The 26162-nt window shown below is 51.4% G+C and overlaps 2 protein-coding genes across 4 annotated transcripts in view; both read right to left on the bottom strand.

Annotated features, from left to right (window-relative positions):
• Nucleotides 1-3381, bottom strand: part of LOC142445591 (solute carrier family 22 member 6-like) — a 46465-nt gene extending 43084 nt beyond the window's left edge. The window contains exon 1 of the mRNA XM_075547549.1: nucleotides 3013-3381. Within this exon, the coding sequence (XP_075403664.1) occupies nucleotides 3013-3381 (369 nt within the window). The remainder of the gene's footprint in view (nucleotides 1-3012) is intronic.
• Nucleotides 3382-14904: 11523 nt separating this feature from the next.
• On the bottom strand, nucleotides 14905-25239 carry SLC22A6 (solute carrier family 22 member 6). 3 transcript variants are annotated; one of them, XM_075548031.1, is made up of 10 exons: nucleotides 24871-25239; nucleotides 24441-24544; nucleotides 23255-23409; nucleotides 21583-21751; nucleotides 20980-21103; nucleotides 20707-20822; nucleotides 19146-19360; nucleotides 18885-18993; nucleotides 15376-15579; nucleotides 14905-14995 (listed from the first exon to the last, which is right to left on the bottom strand). In XM_075548031.1, the coding sequence occupies exons 1-10, from the start codon at nucleotides 25237-25239 to the stop codon at nucleotides 14905-14907; spliced, it is 1656 nt and encodes a 551-aa protein (XP_075404146.1). The 3 variants fall into 3 exon arrangements, with proteins under 3 accessions (XP_075404146.1, XP_075404147.1, XP_075404148.1); XM_075548032.1 differs by having other exon boundaries at nucleotides 14905-14992; XM_075548033.1 differs by having other exon boundaries at nucleotides 14905-14992; nucleotides 15376-15447.
• Between the last annotated feature and the right edge of the window lie 923 nt (nucleotides 25240-26162).

Here is a 26162-nt window from a genome sequence, read left to right as displayed (position 1 = left end):
ACTTTACAGGGATTGCAATCAATAAAATGAAATATGTGTATGAAAAAAAAAATAGAAGACTTCAGGGAATAGTATTGTTTTAAGCTTCAAAGGTGATCTCAGAGTTCATCCAGCCTCCATTGTTTGTGAAACTCTTGAGTCTGAGGATTTGAAATTCTGCTCTGCATTTCCCTCCCTTTGATCTGGATTCTGCTACACAATCTTTGATCAGCATGTTCAGTAATGGTAGTCAGGCACCGTCTGGCTTCATGGCAAAGGAGGAGCTGCTCATGGAGGCAATTAGCCGTACGTTGCATATCCTCCTTCTAGCCCAACTCTCCTTCCTCTCCTATGCCAGGAGCCTCGACACTAATTGTGGGTCTTGGATGGCTGCTTGCTCCAGGTACTACCCCATGAACTTGGAGGTAGAAAAGAAGCACCAAACATGTGATTAGTCTAATGAACTGGTATGTCTCATGAGACAATAACCCTAACCTTCCAGATCAAGGACTCACATTATTTGAGGTGTTTGATTGTACTGACTACAATTTTTTTTCTTCGGTGACACAAGTTACCAGGTATTTCTCCCCTGAAACCATAGTTGCTGTTGTTGTTGTTAGGTGCCATGAGTAGGTTCCTGTAGCACAACAGAAGCAAACACTGTCTGTTCCTGGGCCATCTTCACAATTGTTCTTATGCTTGAAAGGCCCATTTTTGCAGCCACCGTATCAGTGCCTCCACCATTAGCTTAAATTAGCTTGAGTTGAATTAGGGTTCCTTGAAAACAAGGGTCTTGACTAACACAGGTTCAGAGACGAGTTGATAGTGACTGCTTAAGACATTTTAACGTACAAGGAAACACCAAGGGGCTCTCAGGCAGATTTTTTATTGTAACCTGTGGTTCCTCTGGAAGTACCCCTCAGGAATATTAGGCCACTTGTGAATTCCTCCCAGGCAGCAGGATGGGACTTGGACCTTTTTCAGCGCCTGTGCTGTGGTGCTCGGCAGATACGGCCACGTGGCTTGGGATGGCGTGTCTTCGGCGTGGTGATTAAGGTTCTGGCTCAAGGAGCTCCTGTGGCCTTAGGACACATTTCGCTTGTTTTATAAACAACAGGCCACCTTCACTCTGGGGTATTTTGGGAGCTACCCATTCCTAATGAGATAACTCTTCTGTGGCAGCCACAGGCTTTGGCAATATTGGCCCAAAGGAGAGGCATCCTGGCTGTGCTTTTAAAATTCCTGCGTGTGGACCATCTACGAGGCCTATCAAAAGAGGTTTAGATGAATCCTGGCATCTCCTTACAAACGCAGCTGGCCATGCAGACATTGACACATAAAATGGTGAGATTACTGTCAAGTTTCCTTTGAGAAGGAAGTCCAAGCTACCCGCTCACTCATATCCTCCATTCTGGATGGCAAGAACCCTGAGCTTTGGGGTCAAGCTGCCTTCAATAAGTAAGTTCACAGTTCCTGGAGTCTTGTGGGCCTTGAAAGTTAGGGAGTGGAGCTTTAAGAAGGGATAGAGGAACGCAGAACAGGACAGATGGTTCACAGTCAACACACGAAGGTGCATCCCCGCTGTACAAAGGGTGGTGTGGGGTAGCTGTTGGGCTGCAAAGTTGGCGGTTCAATTCCCCTGGTCGCTTCGTGGGAGAAAGATGAGACTGCGCTCCCATGAAGATGGACGGACTCAGGGTCACCATGAGTTGGAATGGACTCAACAGCAGTGTAGGTTTGGGGTTAAGCCCACAAAGGATGGCAGTGAGTAGGGGGGCAAACTGTATCCCAAGGAGAAGGGCTAGGACATTTCTTCTTTGTCTTGAGTCTCGCTAGAGAGAGTACGACTTAGCTTTTTATCAGTTACAGATATATGCTGGACCGGGCAAATTTGGGGCTATGCCTGACCATGACCTGTTCTCAGGGCAATGGTACACATCATTCTACTGTACTTCCCCCTCAGCCAGCTGATTCGATGAGCCAAGGGGTGGGGAGGTGCTTCAGTGTGTTTGGCTCTGCCGATCAGAGCTTACAAGGGCTCTGAATGAAGATGCAGGGAAGCATGCTGGTGGGTGGTGGGCTTGTGAGGTGAGCACACTGGAGGTAGAGGTTGAGGAGGAGAGAGGGGCTGGGGGAAGTGTACAGGTAGCCCTCTACCTCTGGAGCTCCAGTCACTGGTTGGCAGTTCCCAGGAGGCCTGAGCACGCTTCGTTTCTGGTCCTTGGATTTTCTGCAATATGTGTCCTTGTTATGCCCCTTGCCCCATGAGTTGCGTTAGCGGCCGTCTCTTGCTTAGAACCATTGTCAAGAGTAGATGAACACGATCGATATGACCACGAAGTGCAGACTGCGGCCTAAGGAACCACTCTGCAGGGCAGGGCGACTGTGCGGTTGGCTCTGTGTGCACCTGGGGCCAGGGCCCCTACAGCATGAGCGATGAAACGACCCTTGTCACCATCTTCTCTTTCCCCTCTCAGTTCTGTGGCTGCTTGCCACCTCCTGGGTCCAGCAGCTGACAGTGTTTACTCGACAAAGCCAGGAGTCTGTTTTTTGCCTCTGGGACTTTGAGCCCAGAACCTCCTGCTCAGGAATCCCTCCCCCACCCCAGTTCCGTCCCTCACTTCCCATGCCTTCTGCCTCTTTTCCCCCCGTTGGTCACCCGGCAGAATTCTCCCATCCCCAGGCTCCTTCAACTTCCCGAAGAACCCACGTAGAACGTTAACTCCGGTGACAGTGTCTTCCCTTCCTAGGGCAGTGGTTCTCAACCTTCCTCGTGCTGTGACCCTTTCATACAGTTCCTCGTGTGGTGAAGACCCCCCAACCATCAACTTATTTCTGTTGCTACGTCATCTCTGTCATTTTGCTACTGTGATGAATCAGGAGACCCCTGTGAAAGGGTCCTTAGACCCCCCCCAAAGGGGTCATGACTCACAGGTTGAGAACTGTGGATCTAGAAGGTGATAGGGTGTATGTGTGTGCATGATTCGACGGGGTCCAAGGGTGGGAAGGGGCCAAGGGGGCTCTGGTTCTCACCTCAGTCACGATGGTGGAAGAGAAGGTGCTGTCGTTGTAGATCCAGCCATCGGCGCAGGGCTCGGTGGCCCCTGTGACGTTGGTCTCCGTGCCATTGGCAGAGGGTGGTCCCCACTGTGGGGATGTAAAGCGGAGACAGGACTCAGGCCGCCCCTTCCTGTCCCGGGGCAGCCAGGCCTCCAGCCCCCCATCCTGGCTGAGGTTGGTGGCGGCAGGTGGGCGGCAGTGGTGGGTGGGGATGGCGGCAGTGAAGTTCTGTAAGATGTTGTGTGCAAACAACAGCAGCATGAAGAGGGTAATCAGAGTGACTTGGGTCCTCTGGAAGCGGCCGACTCCCCCCACCTGCTGCAGGAGGTCATTGAAAGCCATGATGTCAGACTTGTCAAGATCAAGTGGGGCTGAGGCCTGCTGCGCCTCTGACCCGCCTCTGGTCTTTTGGTGTCTTTCAGGGAAAGGGTCGGCCTTTCGCCTCCTCAGCTCCTTGGTTTCTTGGTCGCCGGAGACCCCAGGTTTCCTGATTGTCAGCAGCAGCTCGTAAAACTTTTCCCAAGGGACAGAGTTAAACGGTAACTTGAACATGCGCTATGTAATCAGTAAGAGCCACCGGACCAGCGAATTGCTCAAGTGGGTTCAAAGGGCACGGACAGTTGGGGACAATGGGGGAAGCTACCTACATTTGTCAGGAGAGGTTCTCTCCACTGGGTCCGAACAGGGGACGTCCTCCTTGGCGACGAATGGAAAGTGCCAAAGGTGGGGGTGCGGTGGGGGCCGGGAGTAGAGGCATGAAGGCAGAGCCGAGGCCCCCCTCTCTCTGTCCCCTACTGAGTCAGATTCACTTGGGGAGAGACTGAGTCATCCCAGAAGGTGCGTGAGCACGCCAGGGGTGGTGGTGGTGGTGGTGGCGCTCTCTGAGACGGGGGCAGGGGAAGGGGCTGGCTTTCAGACGGCCAGATCCGCACAAGCAGAACGCGATCCGCTTCTTCTGCCTCGGAGTCCCCGTCTTGTCTTCCAGCTCCAGGTCGATGATGGTGTCATCAGTCCAGGTGCCCCCATGCCAGCTCTAAAAGGGCAGGCTGCCAGAGACATCCCAGCTGCGAAGGGATGGATGGCTCTAGGCATCTCGTGGGTCCTCCAATGACCAAGGCATTCTTGGAGTGTGTGGGGAGGTGCCAACATCGTCGGAGAACATCGGGGCTCTCGATGGTCCAGGAGATGGGCTGGGCGTGGTGATGTCAGTCCTGCTCAGATTCCTTCCAAGCTGCTGGGAGCTCTCCTATCCCTCTGGTGGCTTTTTCAGAAGTGTCAGGCCACCTCTCCAACCAGATGGCCCTGACTCAGCCTGGAAGGCAGCGTGGACAGCTTGAGGGAGGTGGACTTTTCCCAGGGGGGGAAGGGCTGAGGGGCAGGGTCATGTGCAGAGGAAAGGGTAGCTGGCAAACAAGGCTGGCTGAGCAAACATAGTTGCTGCCGGGCATGGTGGGTCCTCTCATCAGCTGAACGTGTGTACAGGGCTGTCTGGTCCCGGGTCATCCCTGGTGTCCCTGGCCTTACTCTGGCACAGGCGCCTGGACATCCTGGCCCTTTCCTGACCACGTCTCCTAAACTGCCTTCCAATGCTTCTTTCATAGTGTTCCTCCCTCCCTTCCCTTCGTCCCTCCCCTTTCGGATTTCTTCTTAGTCAAGCGGGAGATAGAGAAGAAGCAGAAGAAGAGGGTTTGGGGGGATGGAAGAGGCCAAAGTCTCAGACTGTCACGATTCCTGGGTGGTGGACAGGTCAAGCACATATACCAAGCTGACCTGAATTCCACTCCTGGATCAGCCATTTACCAGCCACGTGAACATGGACAGGTTATTTAACTCTTTGGTTTCCTTACCTATCAAATGGGGAGACGGATAGAATCGGGTCGTCGGAGAATGAGCGGAGCCTCAGGTGCTGGGGAGGGGAGTCACTGGTGGGCTTCTCACTTTCCACGGCGGGAGAGCCATGTTCTATTCTTGGCCAGTGCGCCTCCAGCTCAGCCGCCCACCCTCTGCCAGTGGAGGCTTGCAGGCTCGCTCTGACTCAGAAGAGGTGTCAAGTGGAACTTCCAGACAAAGAGAGATGAGGAAGAACAGCCTGGTGGTCTATTTTGAAAACCAGCCAGTGGAAGCGCCAAGTCACCCTCTGCTGACTTGGGTCACCATGAGATGAGCGGACCTGGCTGGCCACTAACAGCAACCTGGGTGCTGTGTGGAGGGCAGTGCCTGGTATGCAGTCTGTCCTCTTTGCTGGTTCTTTCTGTCTTCGCTCCACCCTCCTCTTTCCCTCCTTTCCCTCTTCTCATCAGCTCAGAACTCCCCAGGCAGTCCAGCAACCAAGAAAGCTCGGGAAGCGCGGCGGGCAGAGCAGATGAGCGAGCACTTTGAGGTCCCTCAACCTCAGTGGGCCAACGGTGGGCCGTTCAAAGGTCGCCAGAGGTGCCTCGGAAGACCGGGATGATGAGCTGCTTCTGAAATGTCCCAACCTGGAATCCTACGGAGAAGCCTCCCTTCTGCGCACCTGGGGTCACCAGGCGTCCCAGTCTGCTTGGTGGCTGCCAACCACATCGGGCTGAAGCTCCAGCTGCAAGGCCCGAAGGGACCATCCAGAGTCCACACCCTGCTGGGATCCAGCAGAGCAGAGGCCAGCATCCTGAGGTCACAGCGGTTGTCCTTCCGTCCCCGGTTGCTGCCAGACCTGCCTATCTGCTCTTTTGAGGGGCAAGAGCTTTAAACAGAGACGCGATGGGCTGCTTTCATTGAGCTCTTGTCAATGCCTGACCCAACAGGGAAAGTCAGGGTGAGGGAGGGTGGGCATATGATATTTGAGTGCAACTGACAGCACTGCTGACGGAGCCCTGGTGGAGCAGTGGCTCCAGGGCTTGGCTGCTGACCAAAAGGTCAGCTGTTTGAGCCCACTAGTCACTCTTAGGAAGAGCAAAATGTGACATTCTGCTTCTGGAAACATTCAGCGTCTTGGAAACCATAGGGTCCAAGGAGCTCTGACTGGCCACTGTTACAATGAAAGATGCCCACAGGGAAGCTCTACCGAGGGTCACTCACTGTGAGTCGGAGTTGACTGGATGGCAGTCGGTGGCTTTATGAATCGGAATTGACCCCACGATGGCAGTGGTATCATTCATTTTATTTTTAATGGGCTAAAAGGTTGATGGTTCAAACCCATCCAGTAGAGTGGAGGGAGAAACGGGGTGGGGAGAAACCGAGTGGATGACATGGGGGAACAGGGCACTAACCCACCCGGGGGAGAGTATTGGTTGTGTCCCCACAGAACTGGAACGTGCATACAGACCCCATCATGACACGCCAAGCCAGGAGGGCAACGTAAAGTGCGGAGGAATCCACAAAGAGACTGGACCATACGCTGGCCCATCCAGAGTTAGCCCGACCCCCACAATGAAGGGAGTACCACAGAAAATGAAAATAGATCGTCTGGTGTGGGAAAGGAACTGACCCACCACACCACACCCAGAAGGAAGCTGAAGCAAAGGAAGGAGGAAGAACGGAGCGGAGCACACCTGGGCCCACCTAGCTCAGAGGACGACAGCCCGACTCGAAGGGCCCATCGTACAGAGAGGACCATACAGCCAGCCCCACAGTGAGATGCGACATCCTGCACTGACCCATGGCCCTACACGGACAGCACCTGAGACACAGTGGGGGATGTGTGACTGAGCTGACCCCACCACACTGAGGCAAACACTGGGGGCGTGCAATGGAGCAGCAGGGGAAGAGAGCAAGGAGGTCCCGAGGGAGTATAAAGGATGGACTTTGGGGCCAGGACGTGGCACCCATCAGACTTGTCTGGAAAACACTCCTAAAGGTCAACAAACAGACCTTGAACTACTAACAGGTTTTTTTTGCTCTTTTTTTCTTTCTTCCCCCCCCCTCTTCTTTTAAATTTTGTATGTCAGTGGCTTTTTTGTTTGTCAGTGTGTCAGTGTTGGTGCTGTCGATGTCATGTTCTTATGTGCCACTTTGGTGCTGTCAAAGCCATCCTCAATTTTATGCACATGTTACTATATCTGCAGGTCCACCTAGATAAGATAGGCTGGACAAACAATATGAGAAGAAAATAACGGGACCAACTGAGAGTGTGGGAGGTAGGGGAAGGGAGGAAGTGTTGGCTAAGCCAGGGACAAGGGAACAACGAGTGGTTCAAAACCAGTGGCAGGGAGAGGAAGGGAGGACTGGTAGGGAGTGACCAAGGGCAAGGTAACTGAGAGGAATTACTGAAACCAGAATGAAGACTGAACATGGTAGTGGGACAGGAGGAAAGCATGAGGAAATAGAGGAAAGGAGTAGGAAGCAAAGGGTATACATAGAAGCCTAAATACGAACATGTACATATGTAAATATATTTATGATTATGCGAGAAATAGACCTATATATTTATAGGTTCAGTAGTAGGGTAGTAGGTGGACATTGGGCCTCCTCACGCACACTCCCTCAATACAATAGCACCTTGTTCAGCTAAATGGCCATTCCATGATACCCACCTTCCCGACATGATCACTGAAGACAGACGTGTGCATAAGCAAATGTGGTGAAGAAAGCTGATGGTGCCCAGTTATCAAAAAGATATAGCATCTGGGGTCTTAAAGGCTTGAAAGCAAACAAGTGGCCATCTCGCTCAGAAGCAACAAAGCCCACAGAGAAGAAGCACACAGTCTAAGTGAACATGAGGTTTTGAAGGGATCAGGAAGCAGACACCAAAGAACAAAAACCATCACTGTATGATCATCTTCCCACCATAAATGCTGAAGATGAAGGTGTGCATAAGTAAGTGTGGTGAAGAAGGCTGATGGTGCCCGACTATCGAGAGTTATAGCATCTGGGGACTTAAAGGCTTGAAAGTAAACAAGCGGCCATCTAGCCCAGGAGCAAGAAATCCCACATGGAAGCAGCACACCAACATGTGTGATCATGAAGGGCCGAGGGTACCAGGTTTCAAGCAACAAAGGCGGGGAAAAACATCATATCATCGTGAATGAGGGGAGTGCGTGATGGGGACCCAATGCCCATCTGTAGACAACTGGATGTGGGTGGAGGTTAGATGCTCACAGGCATCCTCCCTGAGGGTGATCAGTTGCCAGACTGCAGTAGGCCCCACTCCCTGCTGTTAAAGACAATGGATGCCTGCAGACATCTATTTGGTTCCAGTAGTGGGGTTTACACCTTACTGATAATGGTTCCTATGGAGATCTAGGGAATAGGTCAAAGTTAAGCTGCCATCCTAAACCTAGGATCTGCCCATCTTGTCACATGTATAATCCCAATCCCTCCTCTTCCTATTGCGTGTATGTCCTTAGACCACCCCCTCTCATTACTGTATTACCTATAGGACAGCCCTTTCCAGTGACGTATGTCACCTGTAATTAGGGATCTTGCATGTCCCCAGAGAATGTAAAAGACCTGGGTTAGCATTAAATCGCTCTCTCTCCCTCCATGTGGACCATCTGGTGGAGCTGAGGTGAGCATGCTACCATGAATCGTGTCTGACTCCATTTATTTCAATACTTCACTTCTCTCATGCTCTCTATAACTCTACTATGATCTTTACTTATTATCGCTGTACAATTGCACCTATCGGACCTGTAATGATGTGTTAGCGGCTGGCTTCCCCTGACATATGGCGCCCAACGTGGGGCCCCGTAGGAAAAGAACTCTTTTGAGTTATATCCTGTGTCACAATTGTACGGCCTCATCGGACAGTGAGGGTGAATCGGGACATTTTTTTGAGTTTATTTTTTAAGTGTGTTTTAGTCCGAGTGAGATATGGGTCAGGCAAAGAGCAAGGATACAGAGTATGGTATCACTCTTTGCCACCTCTTGAAGAAACAAAATGTAGTGGTAAAGAATAAGAGAATGAAAGAGTTTCTTCAAGTGGTAAAGAAATTTAAACCTTCTTTTCCGGAGTCAGGAACCTTTGATATGGAGATCTGGGAAAAGGTAGCCATTAACTTAAGAAAAGCTCACAGGGAAGGACAGAGCATACCCATGGAGACCTGGGATCTGTGGGTGCAGATTAAAGCAGTGTTGGAACTGCTGCAAGGTGAGAGAATGAAAGATCAAGAACAGCAGAGTAGTGAGAAACTTCTAAGCCACGCAGATTTAAATCAGGTGAGAAGCAGGCAGAATGCGTTTCAGGCAGATGAGAAGATTTTAGGTGTAGCTGGGAAAACGAAGTTTGAATCAGGAGATAGCACAGTAGAACCATCTGCCCCGCCAGAATACAGCACAGGGAATCACAATACTATCAAGCAAGCCAGTGCTGGGGGAAAAGAGATTAGATCCAAAGGAATGCAAATAGAGAGATTTAACATAGCAAGTGAGGTTGGGAAAGTGAGAGGCAAAACACCTTTCATGGGTGGAGAAGAGTGTAGTTTAAGAAGCAGACTTAGAATTCAGAATGGCTTATCCTGTTAGAATAATAGACAGGGAGCCCGACGAGCAGCACCCCGAAGGGAGTCAAGAAAGGCGATATACTGCCTTTCCCTTTAAGCTACTGAAAGATCTCAAGCAAGCAGTACCTAGTTATGGTCCAGATTCACCATTTGTAATTGGTATGGTCAGGAATATGGCAGATATGGAATATTGGATCCCGGCAGACTGGAAAGCTTTGACGAAAGTGTGCCTTCCCCCTTCAGAATCTTTGCATATCAGATGCTATGGAATGAGGCAGTCCTTGCATAAGCACGCAAAAATGCAGAAGAGGGCATAGATATAGGGGTTCATCTGCTGCTAGGAGATGAGAATTATATCACAATTGAGGCACAATTAACCTTTGATGAGCAGACTTTTGCTCAAGTTCGAGAAGTCTGTCTTAAGGTCTGGGAGAAATTAATACCATCAGGAAGCAGACGGCCAAGTTACACGACAGTAAAGCAAAGGAATGATGAGCCTTACATAGATTTTATATCCAGGTTGCAGGATGCTGTCCACAAGAATGTAACAGACAAAGGGGCAGCGGATAATCTTATTCTTACATTAGTGTTTGAGAGCTCGAATACATCGTGTCAGGCTGCCGTACGCCCTTACAAGGGACAGAGCACGCTGTTAGATTATATCAGGCTATGCAGGGATGTAGGGACAGATGAGCACAAAGCCAACCTCATGGCTGCCGCTTTGGCAAGGTACACCAGACTTAAAGGGAGATGCTTTACATGTGGAGCAGAGGGACATTACCAGAGAGACTGCAGGCAGATATCGCAAAAGAATAGGTCAATTGACAGCAGAAAAGACCCAGGGAAAGAGTCCAAGGGAACTGGACTCTGCCCCTGCTGTGAGAGTAGTAGTCACTGGGCAGAGGGTGGTCACTCAAAGTTTAGCAATAAAGGACATTTACCTGGAGGTAACACCCAGCCTAAAAACATGTAGCGGGCGTGCTCCGAGCCCCTTTGAAGGGAGCACAGGTCATAGAGGAAGGAGCTTGATACAAACCCCACTTACAAAAGCACGGGAGGCAAGGTGTCTGCCTGCCAGAACAAAGATCTTAAAGAGAAACTGCAGGCATCCCCCAATCTCGCAGCAGGAGACCAGACCTAGCCAAACAGGCAAAAGCCCAGCCTCTGTTCTCACTGTAGTTGGTTTGAGTAATCAAGAAAATGCCCAGAAGCCCTTACAGCAGTTTGCTGATTCTAAAGAACAGGAGCCTCTTATTGAAAGAGTAATACAGTTTTCATCAGGAAGTTTTAACCTAAGTGCTCAAGGAATTAAAATTGATACTGGAGTTGAGCAGAGTTGTGAAGAAAAGCCAAAAGCTGTAATTGAATCAGAAATTAAGAGCGGTAATTGGGGTCCGTTACCTGAAAGAACTATGGGATGTTTATTAGGAAAGTCTAATGTAAATTCTCAAGGTGTTCTGATTGTTGCTGGAATTATTGAACAAGATTATGAAAAAGTTAAGGCAGTGATGAATTCTGATATATCATGGTTTATAAAAGAAGATCGCTTAGGCCAATTTTTTCTTCCTTGCATTCCTAGAGTAAAAATGTATGTCTATCAGGAAAGAGTACTTGAGAAGTTTGACCACCCTTTAAATCAAGGGGTCTTCTGGAATGCTGTTGTGGGGAAATGACAGTGCCCCCGCATGGAATTAGAAATGGAAGGGAAAAGGGTTTTAAACTTTGGATGCAGGGTCATTTCTTTAGGGCATTCAGGAGGGCCTAAGACCCTCCCATTAACTTCCCCTAAATCCAGCTTGGTAAGAATGAGTGAAGTTAACCAAGAGAGACGATTGCAAGGTTGTAAAATCATACAGTGTAAGAAGCCTGAAGGGCAAAGCGGCTTAATTGAGCCTGTAATCTTATGGGTAAACTTGGAGAAAGAATGTCTGCTTGGTAAGTTACTTAAAGAACAGCTGAACAAATTTATTAAGATTTTTTTCAGTCTTTCAAAGTATGGTAAGAAGTTCTCCCAAATAGTCAGCTCTCTTATTTCTCTGAGAGCTGGAAGCCAAAATTTACTTAACAATGGAGGCTATCTAACTAGTAGTTTTACTGGTTCAAGACCTAGCAAGTTAACTGAGATTGCCAGCAATGCTTTGAAACAGAAGGGGGAAAAGAGGAATCTTATGTGTGACAAAGTTCATTTAGTCATTTTAACCAAAAAAATTTTCTCCTTACTAAAAGCTTATAACAAATTTAGGGCAGATAAATATGTTTTCATTTCCACAGAGAAAATTGACCCTAAGAAATCAGAAGATGATGAAACCGCGTTTGGGATCCAGGTCCATTCACCTGGAAAAAGGGTTATGTATTTATGTTTTTACAGAATAGAGCTGTTGAACTCTCCTTAGAAGGACGCAACCACGTTTGGAGAAAGATGAACAAGGAAGAGATGGAGAAACCACCTAATATTAATCATAATTCCTTTTTCAGGTTACTGACACCCCGAAGAGAGGGGCTATTTGTTTATATTTTCACAGGCAAAGGAGATAGGTGGATTTCTCTTCAGTCAGCAAGGCCCAGAAGAAAGCAGGGAAGCTGATGTGTGACCTGACCCTGTCCTGTTACTGAAGTTATCCAAAACGTCAAGGAGACCTGGCAGATTCCTGAGAATGGTGATTGCTGACTGCTGAGATATTTCTTCCATGGCTGATGCTGTCTAAAAGAGACTCTGGGACTTTATCATAACTGAACATTTTAGACAATAATAACTGGACTATTACTGAAGACTTTTGCTAAAAGATCAAGATTTTGGACTTGTCAATGTTATAATGTGATTGGAATGTAACTGATTTCAGTAACTCCTTACCTATATAATGTAACATTGCATGATTGGGATTTGATTAGGAAACATTTGCAAAGGCTTTAGGGAAACATTTCATTAGATGTTGATCAGCTTAAAAAGGATATTTTCTATACATTCAAAGACAGGCTTGAGGCATCTCCTGACTATGATGTAATTAAGCAGTTGGCGAGTGGAATGGAAGGGTTGGACCCGCGAGCTTGGGTGCAAAGTATTTCACATAGCTGAAGTTCCAGTCTGACTGTGTTGCTTATCATCATAGTTGTGATGCTTGCAGTCTCCTGTCGCTTCTATAGGAAGCTGAGAGATATGAAGAGAGGCCACGTTGCCTCCGTTGCACTATTAAATCTTAATGCAGAGAGGGGAAACGTGGGACACTAGCACTGTAGCGAAATAAAACTGGGACTTATTCCCTGACTGGAACGGAGGGAATCTGGAAGACTGGAATTCCACGGCTGGAAGACCGCCACTCTGGTAGTTGGAGATACAGACCAGGCACATGTTCCTGCGGGTGTCTAAGTTTTCCACAGCTTCTCCCTTAAAGAAGTGCTGCAGAGTGAGCACATGGTTGATTCATTCTCCCTGTGGAAGCAGGCATTCCTATTTGACTCTATTTTCTTCCCGCCGCGGCATCCAGCCCCCTCATACCTTCCTCAAATAGCAGATGGACATAGGGGGACTTTATCCTCCATGTCTGGATTCAAAATGTTTCTATTAAGCCTGAATTTTTGGCTATATTAATTGGACCATGGAGTTTTGTCTTGACAGCTTTTAATGTGTAGAAAATAACCATGTTGCCCATGTGGCTTTTGAATTTTATATATAAAATAAAAGGGGGACTTGTGGGGGGAGGTCAGATGCTCACAGGCATCCTCCCTGAGGTTGATCAGTTGCCAGACTGCAGTGGACCCCACTCCCTGCTGTTAAAGACAATGGACGCCTGCAGTCATCTATTTGGTTCCAGGAGGTGGGGTTTACACCCTACTGATAATGGTTCCTAGGAGATCTAGGGAATAGGTCAAAGTTAAGCTGCCATCCTAAATCCTCTTCCTATTGCGTGTCTGTCCCTAGACCACCCCCTTTCATTACTGTATTACCTATAGGACAGCCCCTTCCAGTGACACATGTCCTCGCCTATAATTAGGGGGCTTGCATGTCCCCAGAGAATATAAAAGGCCTGGGCTAGCATTAAATCTCACTCTCTCTCCCTCCACGTGGACCATCGAGTGGGGCTGAGGTGAGCATGCTACCATGAATCGTGTCTGACTCCATTTATTTCAGTACTTCACTTCTATCTCTCATGCTCTCTATAACTCTACTATGATCTTTACCTATTATTGCTGTACAATTGCGCCTACCGGACCTGTAATGATGTGTTAGGGGCTGGCTTCCCCTGACAACTGGACATCCCTTGCAGAGGGGTAGTAGGGAGGAGATGAGTCACTCAGGGTTCAGTGTAGCAATAATGAAACTCACAACCTTCCTCTAGTTCTTAAACGCTTCCTCCCTTCCATCTATCCTGATCCCAATTCTACTTTGCAAACCTGGTTAGACCAGCGGATGCACAGCGGTACAGTTGGGATCTGGAAACACAGGGAATCTAGGACAGATGAACCCCTCAGGACCATCGGCGATACCGGGAGGGAAGGGGGTGTAGACAGGGGGAACTGATCTCGGGGATCTACATATAACCTCCTCTCTGGGGGATGGGGAACAGGAAGTAGGTGAAAGGAGACGCCAGGCAGTGTAAGATAAGATAAAGTAATAATTTATAAATTATTAAGTGTTCATGAGGGAGGGGGGAGGGAGGGGAAGGAAAATAAGTAAAATGAGCTGATTCCAGGAACCCAAGTGGAAGGCGAATGTTGAGAATGATGGGGACAATGAATGTATAAGGGTGCTTTACACAATGGATTTATGTATGGATCGTGATTAAGAGTTGTATGAGCCCCGATAAAATGATTAATTAAAAAAAAAGAAAATGATGATGGCAACATATGTACAAATGTGTTCGACACAATGTATGTAAAAATGGATTGTGATAAGAGCTGTAAGAGCCCCCAATAAAACTATTTTTTAAAAGACAAAACACAAAAACCCACCCAGTAGAAGAAAGGGCTGGAGGTGCACTCCTGAAACGCCCCACCCCCTGACAACCTTACAGCGCGCAGGTCTAGTCTGACATACACGGTGTCGCCACCAGTTGGGACTGATTCTGGGCAACTGGTTTGGCTTTAGCTTGATTGGGATACCTGGGAATGGGGGTGGGGGGGAGGGCTTGGAGAGGGAGAGGTTAAGAGAAAAGGGCAAGGGTCTTTTCCAGGTGTCCGGCAGGGGGAGGGGAAGGGACTGGATTGCATGATCTCTTGGGTGGCATGGCGTGGTGGTGGTTTTGGCAACAAAGATGACACAGGGGGATGCTACACAGCCAGATTTTTTAATGATGGGGTCTGGGGTGTGGGTGCAGTGTCTGTTGGGCATTTCCCTGAACCACAGCCCCCATGCTCAGAACCCCCTCCCTTCTTGGACGAGTGCCCAGGGCCTGCAGGGCCCTCCTTCCATTTCGGGGCCCTGAGGCGGGGCAGGGGGTGTCCCTTCTAGTCCTCAGAGTCCACTCTTCTCCTGTGGAGGGGTCTGCAGTGGGACCATTTGCTTCTGCTGCTCCAGCTGCTGTAGCCGGCCTTTCCCTCTCCTCCTGGGGGCAAAGGAGCAGCGGCTGGGTGTGCAGACCTGGAGTGGGAGGTCCCCTGGGGCTCTCCCCTCAGCCTGCCCAGCCACTCCCTCGACTGCCCCACACATCTACTGCCCCCGAGCTGGGAGTCCCAGGAAGGATTGTAGGAGACATGGTCAGTGTGGGGAGGAGAGAGACATGAGCCCTGGCCTGACAAGGGAGTCCTGAGCTAGAGTCTCTCAGCCTGCCTCCCCACCCCCCAGTTTGGGTGGGTGACCTGGGGTGCGTCCCTGTGCCTCTTGGGGCCTCAGAATTTTTATCTGACAAAGAGCAGGCTGGAGCAAGGGATTGTGGGCTCCTTGTGGCACTGAGGGCTGGTCTCCGGTGGGGAGTGGGTAGCTCACCTGTTCTCCAGGTCCAGCACTGTGTCCGGCAGTGGCTGGCCCAGGGTCTCGGGCAGGAGGGTGGTGGCCATGCTGGCAGCCACAGGTATAGTACCGTAGATGAAGAGAGGCAGGGGCAGGTACAGCTCGGCGGTCATGCTCACCAGGGGGCTCACGATGCTGCCCACTCGGGCCATTGTGCTCCCCATGCCCATGCCTGTCTGCCTGGGGGGGTGGTGGCAGTTCTGGCATGAGTGCTGAGGGCAGCTCAGACCCCAGGACACCCCCGGGTCCCCTTTATTCCCATCTGATTGGTAAACCAGTCTGATTTTGGTTTGGACCGTTTTAACAAAGAGGGACATGGGGAAGGGTCCAGGCCATGGAATTGAACATTTGTGACAAAGATTGCCTCTAATTGGCTGTGTGGTCTTGTCCAAATTCCTATCCTCTTAGTTTCCATAACGTCAAATGAGACCATTGCGTGAGGCCAACAGTTCTCGTGTAACATGTTTGTTTCTTTTCTGCTCTCATGTAACGTGTTTGTTTCTTTTCTGCTCTCGTGTAACATGTTTGTTTCTTTTCTGCTCTCGTGTAACATGTTTGTTTCTTTTCTGCTCTCATGTAACGTGTTTGTTTCTTTTCTTTGAGCTACAGTTGCCACCACACAGATTAGAATCTCCTGGGAGAAGGATTTGGAATCTGCATTTTAAGAACCTTTTATGAGAAAAAAAACAAAAACCAAACTCACTGTCCTTGAGTCAACGCTGACTGAGATTGCAACCGTTCACGGGAGTAGAAAGCCCAGTCTTTCTACTTTGGTGCTCCTGGTGGTTTTGAACCACCAACCACGTGGCTTGCAGCCCAATGTTTAACCAGTACACCACCACGGCTCCATGAGAGTAGTGGTTAGAAGCGTGCGCTCAGGAAACAAAGTGCTTGGCTTCCTGGCTCCTTCACTCCCTCGCTGTGTGACCTTGGGCAAGTCCTTTGACCTCTCTGTGCCTTGGTTTTTGTCCTTTGTGCAATGAGAATAGTGGGCTACACATTGGACTGCTAAGTGTAAGGTCAGAAGTTTGAAACCACCAGCAGCTCCTCAGGGGAAGAGGCTTTCTACTCCTGTACAGCGTTACAGTCTAGGACAGCCCCAGGGGTGGTTGCCCCTTGTCCTATAGGGTTGTCTGTGTTGGAGCAGACTCGATGGCTCTGATGTGATTGGTGTCATAGGCGAGGGGCCCTGGTGGCGTCGTGGGGTACGAGTTGGGCTGCTAGTCATAAAGTTAGCAGTTTGAAACCACTAGCCACTCCAAGGGAGAAAGATGAGACTTTCTACTTCCTTGACGATTTACTGTCTCCGGCTAGACCAGAGGATGTACACTGGTACAGATCAGGGGGATATGGGAGAGGGGGAGGTGGGGGGAAGGAAGTGGGTGTTAAGAAACCCACAGACAAAGGAAAACAGGTGATCCAAAATTAATGGTGAGGAGGGTGTAGGAGGCCTGGTAGGGCTTGATCAAGGGCAATGTAGCCGAGAGGAATTACTGAAACCCAAATAAAGGCTGAGCATGATGGTGGGACCAGAGGAAAGTCAAAGGAAATACAGGAAAGAGCTAGGAGGCAAAGGGCATTTATAGAGGTCTAAATACAGGCACGTACAAATGTAGCTATATTTATATATGACGATGGGAAAATAGATCTATGTGCATATATTTGTAGGTTTAGTATTAAGGTAGCAGATGGGCTTTGACTCAAGTACTCCCTCAATGCAAGAACACTTTGTTCTTTTAAACTGGCCTTCCACGATGCTCACCTTCCTGACACGGTTGCTGAAGACAAAGCAGGTACATAGGCATATGTGAAGAAAGCTGATGGTGTCTATCAAAAGATATAGCTAGTGTTTGGGGTCTTAAAGGCTTGAAGATAAACAAGAAGCCATCTAGCTCCAAAGCAACAAAGCCCACATGGAAGAAGCACACTAGCCTGTGTGATTATGAGGTGTCAATAGGATCAGGTATCAGGCATCAAAGAACAGAAAAGCATATCATTATGAATGAGGTGAGTGTGGAGTGGGGAACCAAAGCCCATCTGTAGGCAACAGGACATCCCCTTAATCAACGGTTGTGGGGAGGAGATGAGCCAGTCAGGGTGCAGTGTAGCACTGATGAAACATACAACTCTCCTTTAGTTACCTAATGCTTCCTCCCCCCCCCCCCCGCCACTATCATGATCCCAATTATACCTCACAAATCTGGCTAGACCAGAGCATATACAGGGATATAAGCTGGAAACACAGGGAATCCAGGACAGATAAATCCCTCAGGACCAATAATGAGAGTAGCTATACCAGGAGGGTAAGGGGAATGTGGGGGAGAAAGGGGGAAAGAATTACAGTGATCTACATATAGACCCCTTCCTGGGGGACAGACAACAGATAAGGGGATGAAGGGAGACATCGGACAGTGTAAGACATGAAATAATAACAATAATTTATAAATTATCAAGGGTTCATTAGGGAGGGTGGGTGGGGAGGGAGGGGGAAAAATGAGGAGCTGATACCAAGGGCTCAAGTAGAAAGAAAATGTTTTGAGAATGATGATGGCAATAAATGTACACTGTGCTTGACACAATGGATGGATGAAAGGATTGTGAAAAGAGTTGTACGAGCTCCCAATAAAATGATTTAAAAAAAGAAACTGCAGAGGCAGCTCCCCCTACCCGCTGGCCTCGTTGTTTTGAGTTGGGATTGAGCAGATGGCAGTGAGTGAGTGAGAGGGTGAGTGACCTCACAGGCTTATTGTGAAGCCTGAGCAAGCTGATGTTAAAGACAGCATTCAAACCATGCCTGGCACACATTGACCTTTCAGCCATTTGTGTCCACCTGAAATCCTAAAAGGACAGTGAGCATGGCCCCTTGGGGTTCTCATCCAAGTAACCGAGAGAAGCTGGACACGTCTTTGGTCTCTCTGGTGTTTCTCTCTGAAAAGCTCCTGTGGATTTTGCGCCCCCCCCCACCCCAAGACCGACACAGGGCTGTTTTCTCATAAGGCAGTAACAGGGTCCCCGCCCCGCCCCCCGGCCTTGGCACTCCACAGGGCAGCGCTGCTCTCTGTAGTCCATATTGCTACCAAGGATGATGAAGAGGAGTTCCCGGGAGAAAACGGCTTCTGTGTTTGTGGTCGTTGGTTTCAGAGGTCGCACTTGGTTTCAAGGTGGGATTTAGATTTGGTGGAGGTCCGGTGGAATCTCTCTATTTCTAAGCTGGCTCCTCTGGGCTTCCTGCCCGGGCCCTGTTGGTGGCCTCTTTGGAGCTATTCTTCTACGCTCAGGTAAGGGCTTGGAGGGCAGCCTCACCTGTGCTGCCTGGGTAGTCACCCAGGAAGTGCCTATGGTGTGTCTCATATATGTTTTCCTCTGGGCTGGGGCATATTAGCCTGTGCTCTAGGGTTTGCCCTGTGGTGCAGGAGAATGCTTTGCACCAAGATGCCAGCCCCTCATCCCCAAACCCCCTACCCCCCTGTCAGGCTCCCACTTACCGGATCATTGTGGGATACAGTTCCCCGGTGTAGAGGAAGATGCAGTTGAAGGAGGAAGCCAGGCAGCCCTTCCCCAGCACAGCCAGGGAGGTTCGAATAATGGACTGGTCTAGAGAGAAGGGAGTGGGGGTGGAGGATGGAGGGAGCTTTGGAGTGGGAGGCTCGGAGGAATTGGCCTCCCCTGCCTTTTGAGAAGGTTGCACCGTGCCTGGGAATGGAGCCTAGGATGAGGGAGCAGCCAAGGTGCTCCTGCGTACTCACCATGGGGTATCACCCCATTGACCAGGATGCAGATGCCCGCCAGCAGCAGGGAGAAGATTTGGGCAACTCGGCGGCCCAGGGAGTTGAGGACTAGGAAGCACATGAGCTTGGCAGGCAGGTCCACGGCCCCAAAGATCACCTGGATTAGGTAGATGCTGACTCCGAAGCCCTGCAGGTCCATGACTAGCCCATAGTAGGCAAAACTGGTGGCAAACCTAGTGGGGAGGAGTACAGAGGATGGGTAAACTGCGAGGTGAGGTCGCTTCCTTGGGGGCCCTGCTGGCTTGTGCTCTTGGGTGGCTACCTGCAGAGTCAGCTATTCCACAAGGAGGTTTTGGACTCCCATAAAGTAGTCCCATCCCAGAATCCCACAGGGCCAGTTCTACATGGTCCTACAGGGTTGCTAGGAGCCATAAGCAACTCCATGGCCGAGAGTTTTGATGGGCGCTTTAAGGAGCTGGACTCGTCCTTGGTTCATATCCCTTCAGGCTGCTAGGATCCCCCTGAAGCATTGGCCTAGTCCTCCCATCCCCCAACAGCCCCAATCTTCCGATCATCAGTGTTCCTGATGTCTCAGGAAATTTGCACTTGATTGTGATGTAGGATGGGCGTGTTTATCTTATCGAGCCATGCTGGGCTCAGAGAGGTGGACGATGGATAGTCAAAGCATCTCTTTAGGGTGATGTCTTAGAGAGGACAGAGCTTTCTAGGACCAGTCCAGGGTCTTGGGGTGAGTGTTACACCCATGAAATTGACCCGGGCCTGCTAAAAGGAGCTTAGGGCATGGGATGGAACCCACCAGTAAGGGTGACTTTCTCCAAATTTGAAGCCAAGATTTCATCGGCAAGATTCCTTGGGGATGGCTGTGGTGATGGGAGGGAGGGGAGCTTCGAAGGGGACTGGGGGGATGTGACCAGGGGAACGGAAGGTTGTGGCTTGTCTTAGCCTGGCGCCAAGGTGAGCTTTGGCCTCGAATCACCTGTGCCTGCCATTCTTGCACCTTGAGGTCAGTGACGTTTCTGAATGTTTGGCCAGCCAGGCTTCCCTTTGCTAGAGTCTTGACTCTGGGCCCCCACCCTTGTTGTAGTGTTTGCAGATCAGAACGGGGTTAGTAATGGGGTGCGAGAGAGAGAGAGAGAGAGAGAGAGAGAGAGAGAGAGAGAGAGAGAGGGAGGGAGGGAGAGAGAGAGAGAGAGAGAGAGAGAGAGAGAGAGAGAGAGAGAGAGAGAGAGAGATCTCCCTTCAGGCCTGGGATGGAGCAAGGCTGGAGGAGGCTTGTTCTTCAGGGGTTTCCCTGGGGAGTGGGGGGTGTTATTGTTGGGTGCTGTTGAGTCAGTTGTCACTCTGAGTTACCCAGCTGGGTCTTGGGTCAACCTCACGGTCATTGCTGTCTTTAAGCCTCTATTGCAGCCACGCTGTCAGTCCATCTCATTACTGCCCCTCACTGTAGGGCTGTTGGCATCTCCCCCTCCATCCGGCCTCCTCCACCCATTGCATCGGTTCCCCTGCCCCTGGCCCTTGGCCTCTTGGTCGCTGTCCTCAGTTGGTGTCTGGGCCCTACCACAGCATAGTGAGGCACAGGAAGAGACGACGAAGCGTGGGACAGCGCAGCAGCTCCAGGGCCGAGGCCTGGCCTTTGCCTGTGGTCAGTTCCTTCTGCAGACTGGCCTGGAGCACCTGCGGGGACAGGCAAGTTTCTGAACCTGGGCCTCGCTAGAGGTTCTTGATGGCCCAACCCCTGCCCAGGGAAGCCTCTTCAGTCTCGGGGTTCAGGGGTCAGGGGTGGGCGAAGGTGTCTCCTGTTGGGGTGTCATGAGACGTTTGAAGGTCTCACCTCTATGTTCAGCTTGGCCCCCTCTTCCTGCTTCCCGTTGATCCGGGCCACCTTCTGCAGGGCATTCAGGGTGAGGTCCAGCTTCCCAGAGGAGGAGTACCAGCGAGCAGACTCAATGAAGAACCTGGGAGCAGGCAGAGGGTGGGTGTTGGCACGGCCTCAGCACCAATCTGCTGGGCTGGGGACAGTGATGGGGTTGGGTGTTCCAGGGGACTCTAATGGGGTTTTCTTTAAGGCTGGGAGCCCAGGGGTGTGCCAACTACCCCTCTTGAGGCTCCCAGGGGAGTCAGTACCCAGGTGGGTGAGGACTCACTCCCTAGTCAGGGAGCTCAGCTTGGGTGCTGGGTAAGGGGAGCTTCCCAGGCAGTGTGGGGAGCTGGGGCAGTCTGTTGAGAGAACAGGACATCCCTGGGTGGGGGGAACTCTCGCTCTCCCTCTGTCACACCATGGCATCAGCCTGGGTGTGATCTTGACTTTCTGGTTCCGACTCCCTCTGATTCTCTGGGGTTGGGGTTGTGGTGCAGGCTGGGGGGGGGGTGTTCTGTCCTGTCTTTTGCAACCATCTGCGGTACTACCCCCCGGCCCCCCTGGGGTCCCACGCACCAGGAATAGATGAAGAAGACGAAGAATGGCAAAGACACCGCTAGCTGCAGGTGACGCCAGTGGGGTATAGCATAGGCCACGCCGGCCAGGATGAACTGACCCAGGCTGTAGACATAGCCGATCAGTGTGCCCACGTGCGCCCGTGTGTGGATGGGCATCCACTCCACGCCTAGAAGAAGGGTCAGAACAGGATGGTTCAAGGAACCAGCCTGTCAGGTGGGCGAAGATCCTTGGGACAAGCCGAGACCCTCCCTCGAGCCAAACCCCGGTCTATGCCCAGGCTCCCCAGAAGGAGCTGCAAGTGTGGTTGGGTCCCAGGGTGGGTGTCAGGGAAGGAAAGGGAGGGAAGGATGGAAAAGTGAGTTTGGCATCCCTAGAAACTGGTTACTTCCCACCTCGACGGTTTTCCCTCCTTCCAACAGTGCTGCCTGGCTAGAGCCGTCTTTTCCCTGAGCATTCTGGCTGGGGAGCCTGTCCTCAGGGAAGCCCTCTCCCCGGACCTCCTGGGCCTGGAGACGAGAGCAGCTGGGATGGCGGCTTCTCTCCCTTCTGGAGAGTCGAGGTAGGAGGGGACCCGCTCTCTGCTGCAGCCTGAGGAGGCCGTGCTCAGTTTCTCATGGGAATCTTGAGTTAGCTCAGTTTCTCATGGGAATCTAGGGACTTGGAAACCCAACTGATGTTGCAGTCGGCTCCCTCAGGAGGCCTGCCCTGGCTCTAGCTTCTTCCAGAGGGTTTCAGAATCCTTGGATTCCTTTCTGGACGTGAGGAATACTCAATGCTCACTGCCTTTGAGTTGGTCTGGACTCATAGCAACCCTACAGGATAGAGTAGAACTGTGCTTTTGGGACTTGGAGGCAGTAAATCTTGTGAGTCAAAACTACTGAGGTTTGTTGATGCAGAGTTGACCGATTTGCTATCAATCTTTAGTCTGTTGTTATGTGAGGCGGTGCGGTATTTTTCCTTTTGCGATTGGCTCGTCTTACTCAGCACAATATTCTCTCTCTCTCTCTCTCTCTTTTTTTTTGATATTTAGGAAGGGTTGTATTTAGAAGGCTGCAAATCTTTACAGGGACAGAGAGGCATATCTTTCTGCCAGGAACCAGCCGGGAGAGTCTGCTTGCCATTAGCAGCCCCACCAGTAAACCACTAGGCTGCCAGGGCTCCGACTCTGAATGGCCTTGGGTAAACCCCTTCCTTTCTCCTGCCTTGGATCCCTGCCCGAGAACCAGGAGAGATGATCTGCCAGAGGGTCATGCCAGTGGCTGACGGGCAGATGGTTCTCTGCCTAGAAATGTGCTTAGTCTGCCTGATGTTGCCCTACCTATTTTAAAGTTCACTGCACACATTAAAAAAAAAAGGGGGGGGGAGTGGTAACTCAGAGAGTCATGGAACCCTCCTGAGCTCTGACCTGCCCCTCACACCTGTGTCAGTCATTTATGTTCCCTGCCTGACCCCAGCAATGGAGGCTGCCATCCCATGTCTAGACAGGAGGGGAGAGGGTGAGAGAAAGGCTCAAGTGTTGGCTGGAAGGGGTGGGGAAGGGTGGGCTTGGGAGAAGGGGCAGGGAGGGAGCTGCTGGGTTGGATGGTCATAGGTGAGTGGTGTGTGTGTGTGTGTGTGTGTGTGTGTGTGTGTGTGTGGTGGGGCCTGCTGCCCTCCAGGTATCCCTCACTCAGCGTCATGCAGTTGAGGGTGATGCTGGCCAGCGACATGCCCGAAAGGAGCCGGAAGGTGCAGTAGATGAGGAAGTTGGGTGCGAAGGCGACACAGGTCCCGGACACAGCAGTCTGCAGGTAGTTTAAGATCAAAATCTTCCGGCGGCCCAGCCTGTGGGGATGGCAGGGAAGACCTGAGGGCCTGTTGGGCATGAAGGTAGCATGGGTGGGTGGGGGTGAGGTGGTTCTATGTTCCGAGGGTGGAGGGTGCAGAGGGGAGAGGACGGAGGGGGTAAAGCCAGCTGGGCATGGAGGGCCGTGGTTGCCCTGGGTGATGGCTTGTTTGAGTATATCTGGCAACAGGAGCTCCTCACCCAGTAGCTAGGACTCCCCCCACGCCCTGCACCCCACAGGCACACATTCAGGGGCCAAGAGCCCTAGGCAATAGTCCTGCTTGGCCGCTGACTGGGTAAGGGAGAGTTGAGGAAGATCGATGTTTCCTGGGATGCACGTTCACATGCCTTGTGACAGATGATCATTATCCCAAGGCCACACAGCCTGTGAGGGGAAGCGGCAGGATGCCAGAGGCCACCCCTGCTGCCTGCTGCTCAGCTCCTTTCGGTCCTCAGCTGGGGACTGCACAGGCTGGGTCAGAGGCGAGGTGTTCACACGGTGATCTGGTTGTCCTTGGCTGGGGGTGGGGGTGACCTCCCAGTGCCTCAGGGTTCCTGTGTGTGAGTGAGTGTGTACAAGGGCATTGGGGGCCGTCACAGACTGAGCTGGCAGGATTGAAGATGGGCATTTTACTTTCCTCAGAGCAGTTCAGTGTTTCATCTGTTAAACCGGCTGAACTTGCAAGGAGAAGGTTTTGGTTGTGGAAAGGTTGGAAAACTCCAGCGTCGGATGGCACCCCGTCCCTCCTATCCCAATCATCCCAGGGCCAGGGTTCTTTGGGGGACCTGGGAAGGTCTCTGTCGGACGCCCTGGGTGGTGTAACTAGTCAGTCACCCAAGGACTGGCAGCTTGAGTCTCCCCAGAGGCACTTGACCCCAGGCACAGCCGCTCGGAGAAGGTTCCTGCGCTGTGAGACTCGGGCAGTAAGGCTCTCAAACCAGCCCCAGGTGGGAATCCCAACTTCTCACCTAGGTCCGGCTGAAGAGCCCCCAACCCTAGCCCGGTCCATTGGTCTCCCCCAGGACTGACCTGTCTGCCAGGTACCCAAACACCATGGCTCCGAGCAGCACCCCCGCCATGTACAAGGACTGAGCCAGCTGCCGTAAGGCCCTGTGAGTACAGACCAGGTCCCACTGTGGGGAGAAGGGACACAGTTAGGCAGAGATGAGCCGGGGCTCCAGGGAAGCCCCTTTCCTTCCTTCCATGCTGGCCCTCTGGGGGTTGGATCAGCCTCTTTGTTACCCTCAGAGTCCTTGGGAGCTGAGAGCTGGTTTAAAGAATTTTTTTTTTTTAAACTTCCATGCCCACATCCACCCTTTCTCGCGAGATGCCCACTATGAATGGTTTCTCCGGCTTTCTTTTTGACCTCTGGAGGACTTGAGTGTGCAAGTGAGTGTGTGTGTGTGAGTGTATGCAAGTCAGGGCCTGCAGATACACAGCGGGGAGCCCGGGTCCTTACCTCAGTCACGATGGTGGAAGAGAAGGTGCTGTCGTTGTAGATCCAGCCATCGGCGCAGGGCTCGGTGGCCCCTGTGACGTTGGTCTCCGTGCCATTGGCAGAGGGTGGTCCCCACTGTGGGGATGTGAAGCGGAGACAGGACTCAGGCCGCCCCTCCCTGTCCCGGGGCAGCCAGGCCTCCAGGCCCCCATCCTGGCTGAGGTTGGTGGCGGCAGGTGGGCGGCAGTGGTGGGTGGGGATGGCGGCAGTGAAGTTCTGTAGGGTGTTGTGGGAGGCCATCAGAAGCATAGGAAGGACCACCAGGGTGACCTGGATCTTCTGGAAGCGGCCGAAGCCCCCGATTTGCTCCAGGATATCATTGAAGGCCATGGGGCTGGGCCCGGGCCGAGCAGCTGGAGGCTGCGGGTGTCCAGTCCCGGAATCTCCGTCTGGGTGTCTATCTGCCTGTGTGTTGTTTCCGCAGATCAGCTGCTCCCAGAGCAGGATCTGAGCCGGCTCTGTGGGGGGACAGCAGGCCGGCCAGGCTGCCCCTCCTCCCTCCCCTTGCTCCTGGCTCTGGCCCTCCCTTTCCCTTACAACTTCTCCTCACTTTGGGGGGGGGGGTTGCGTAGCGGTCAGGGTCTGCTCTTGATCTGACCTCTGCCTGGGCCCTGTTTAATCCTTGGCCCGGAGGGAGTTAAAGTGTGACTTGCTACCAGGCAGATTAACCCTACAAGTATCCTTGTATTGGTGGAATGTCTCCACGTGAGAATAAAGGGCAGGAGAGGCGGGACTAAAGTAGGGGTGAGTGAGGGGCACTTGGGGACATTGAAGGGCAAGGGGGCGGAACCGGCCCATTTTCTCCCGTTTCATGGGGAGCTCAGGCTTTGGGCAGTATGGTAGCTTTCTGAGGCGTGTCTGGCCTTCTTGGGGGACAGGATTCAAGCACTGTCTTTGGGTAGAGTTACCAGATATAATATACCACGTCCCCCACCCCCGAAATATAACATATCCAGTTACATGAGAATTTCAGACCCATAAGTGATTTTTTTTTTAGTGTAAGTAGTGCTGTTTTGAGTTAGAATTGACTGGCCTGCCATGACACGGCCGTGTAATGTTGCTATTGTTATTTTGTTAGCTGCTGCTGATTCATGGTGACCCTGTGTGAAACTCAACCTGGACCTACCACCACCACCACTCACCCATCATCCATCCATCCATCATCCATCCATGCATCCATCCATCCATCCATCCATCCATCCATCCATCCATCATCCATCCATCATCCATCTATCCATCCATCCATCCATCCA

The sequence above is a fragment of the Tenrec ecaudatus genome, chromosome 4, assembly GCF_050624435.1.
Source record: "Tenrec ecaudatus isolate mTenEca1 chromosome 4, mTenEca1.hap1, whole genome shotgun sequence".
Lineage (NCBI taxonomy): Eukaryota > Metazoa > Chordata > Mammalia > Afrosoricida > Tenrecidae > Tenrec > Tenrec ecaudatus.
The sequence above is the reverse complement of the archived record's forward strand: the minus strand, read 5'-3'. Positions and strand labels throughout refer to the sequence as shown.

Excerpts from the sequence above, each read along its gene's own strand:
- SLC22A6 (XM_075548031.1), bottom strand. The coding sequence starts at position 25,239 with ATGGCCTTCAATGATATCCTGGAGCAAATCGGGGGCTTCGGCCGCTTC. Across the intron at positions 21,752-23,254 it reads CCTCAACTGCATGACGCTGA|GCGTGGAGTGGATGCCCATC; the intron begins GTGAGGGATACC and ends CCCTTCTTCTAG. Across the intron at positions 21,104-21,582 it reads GTCTTCTTCATCTATTCCTG|GTTCTTCATTGAGTCTGCTC; the intron begins GTGCGTGGGACC and ends GCCTGCTCCCAG.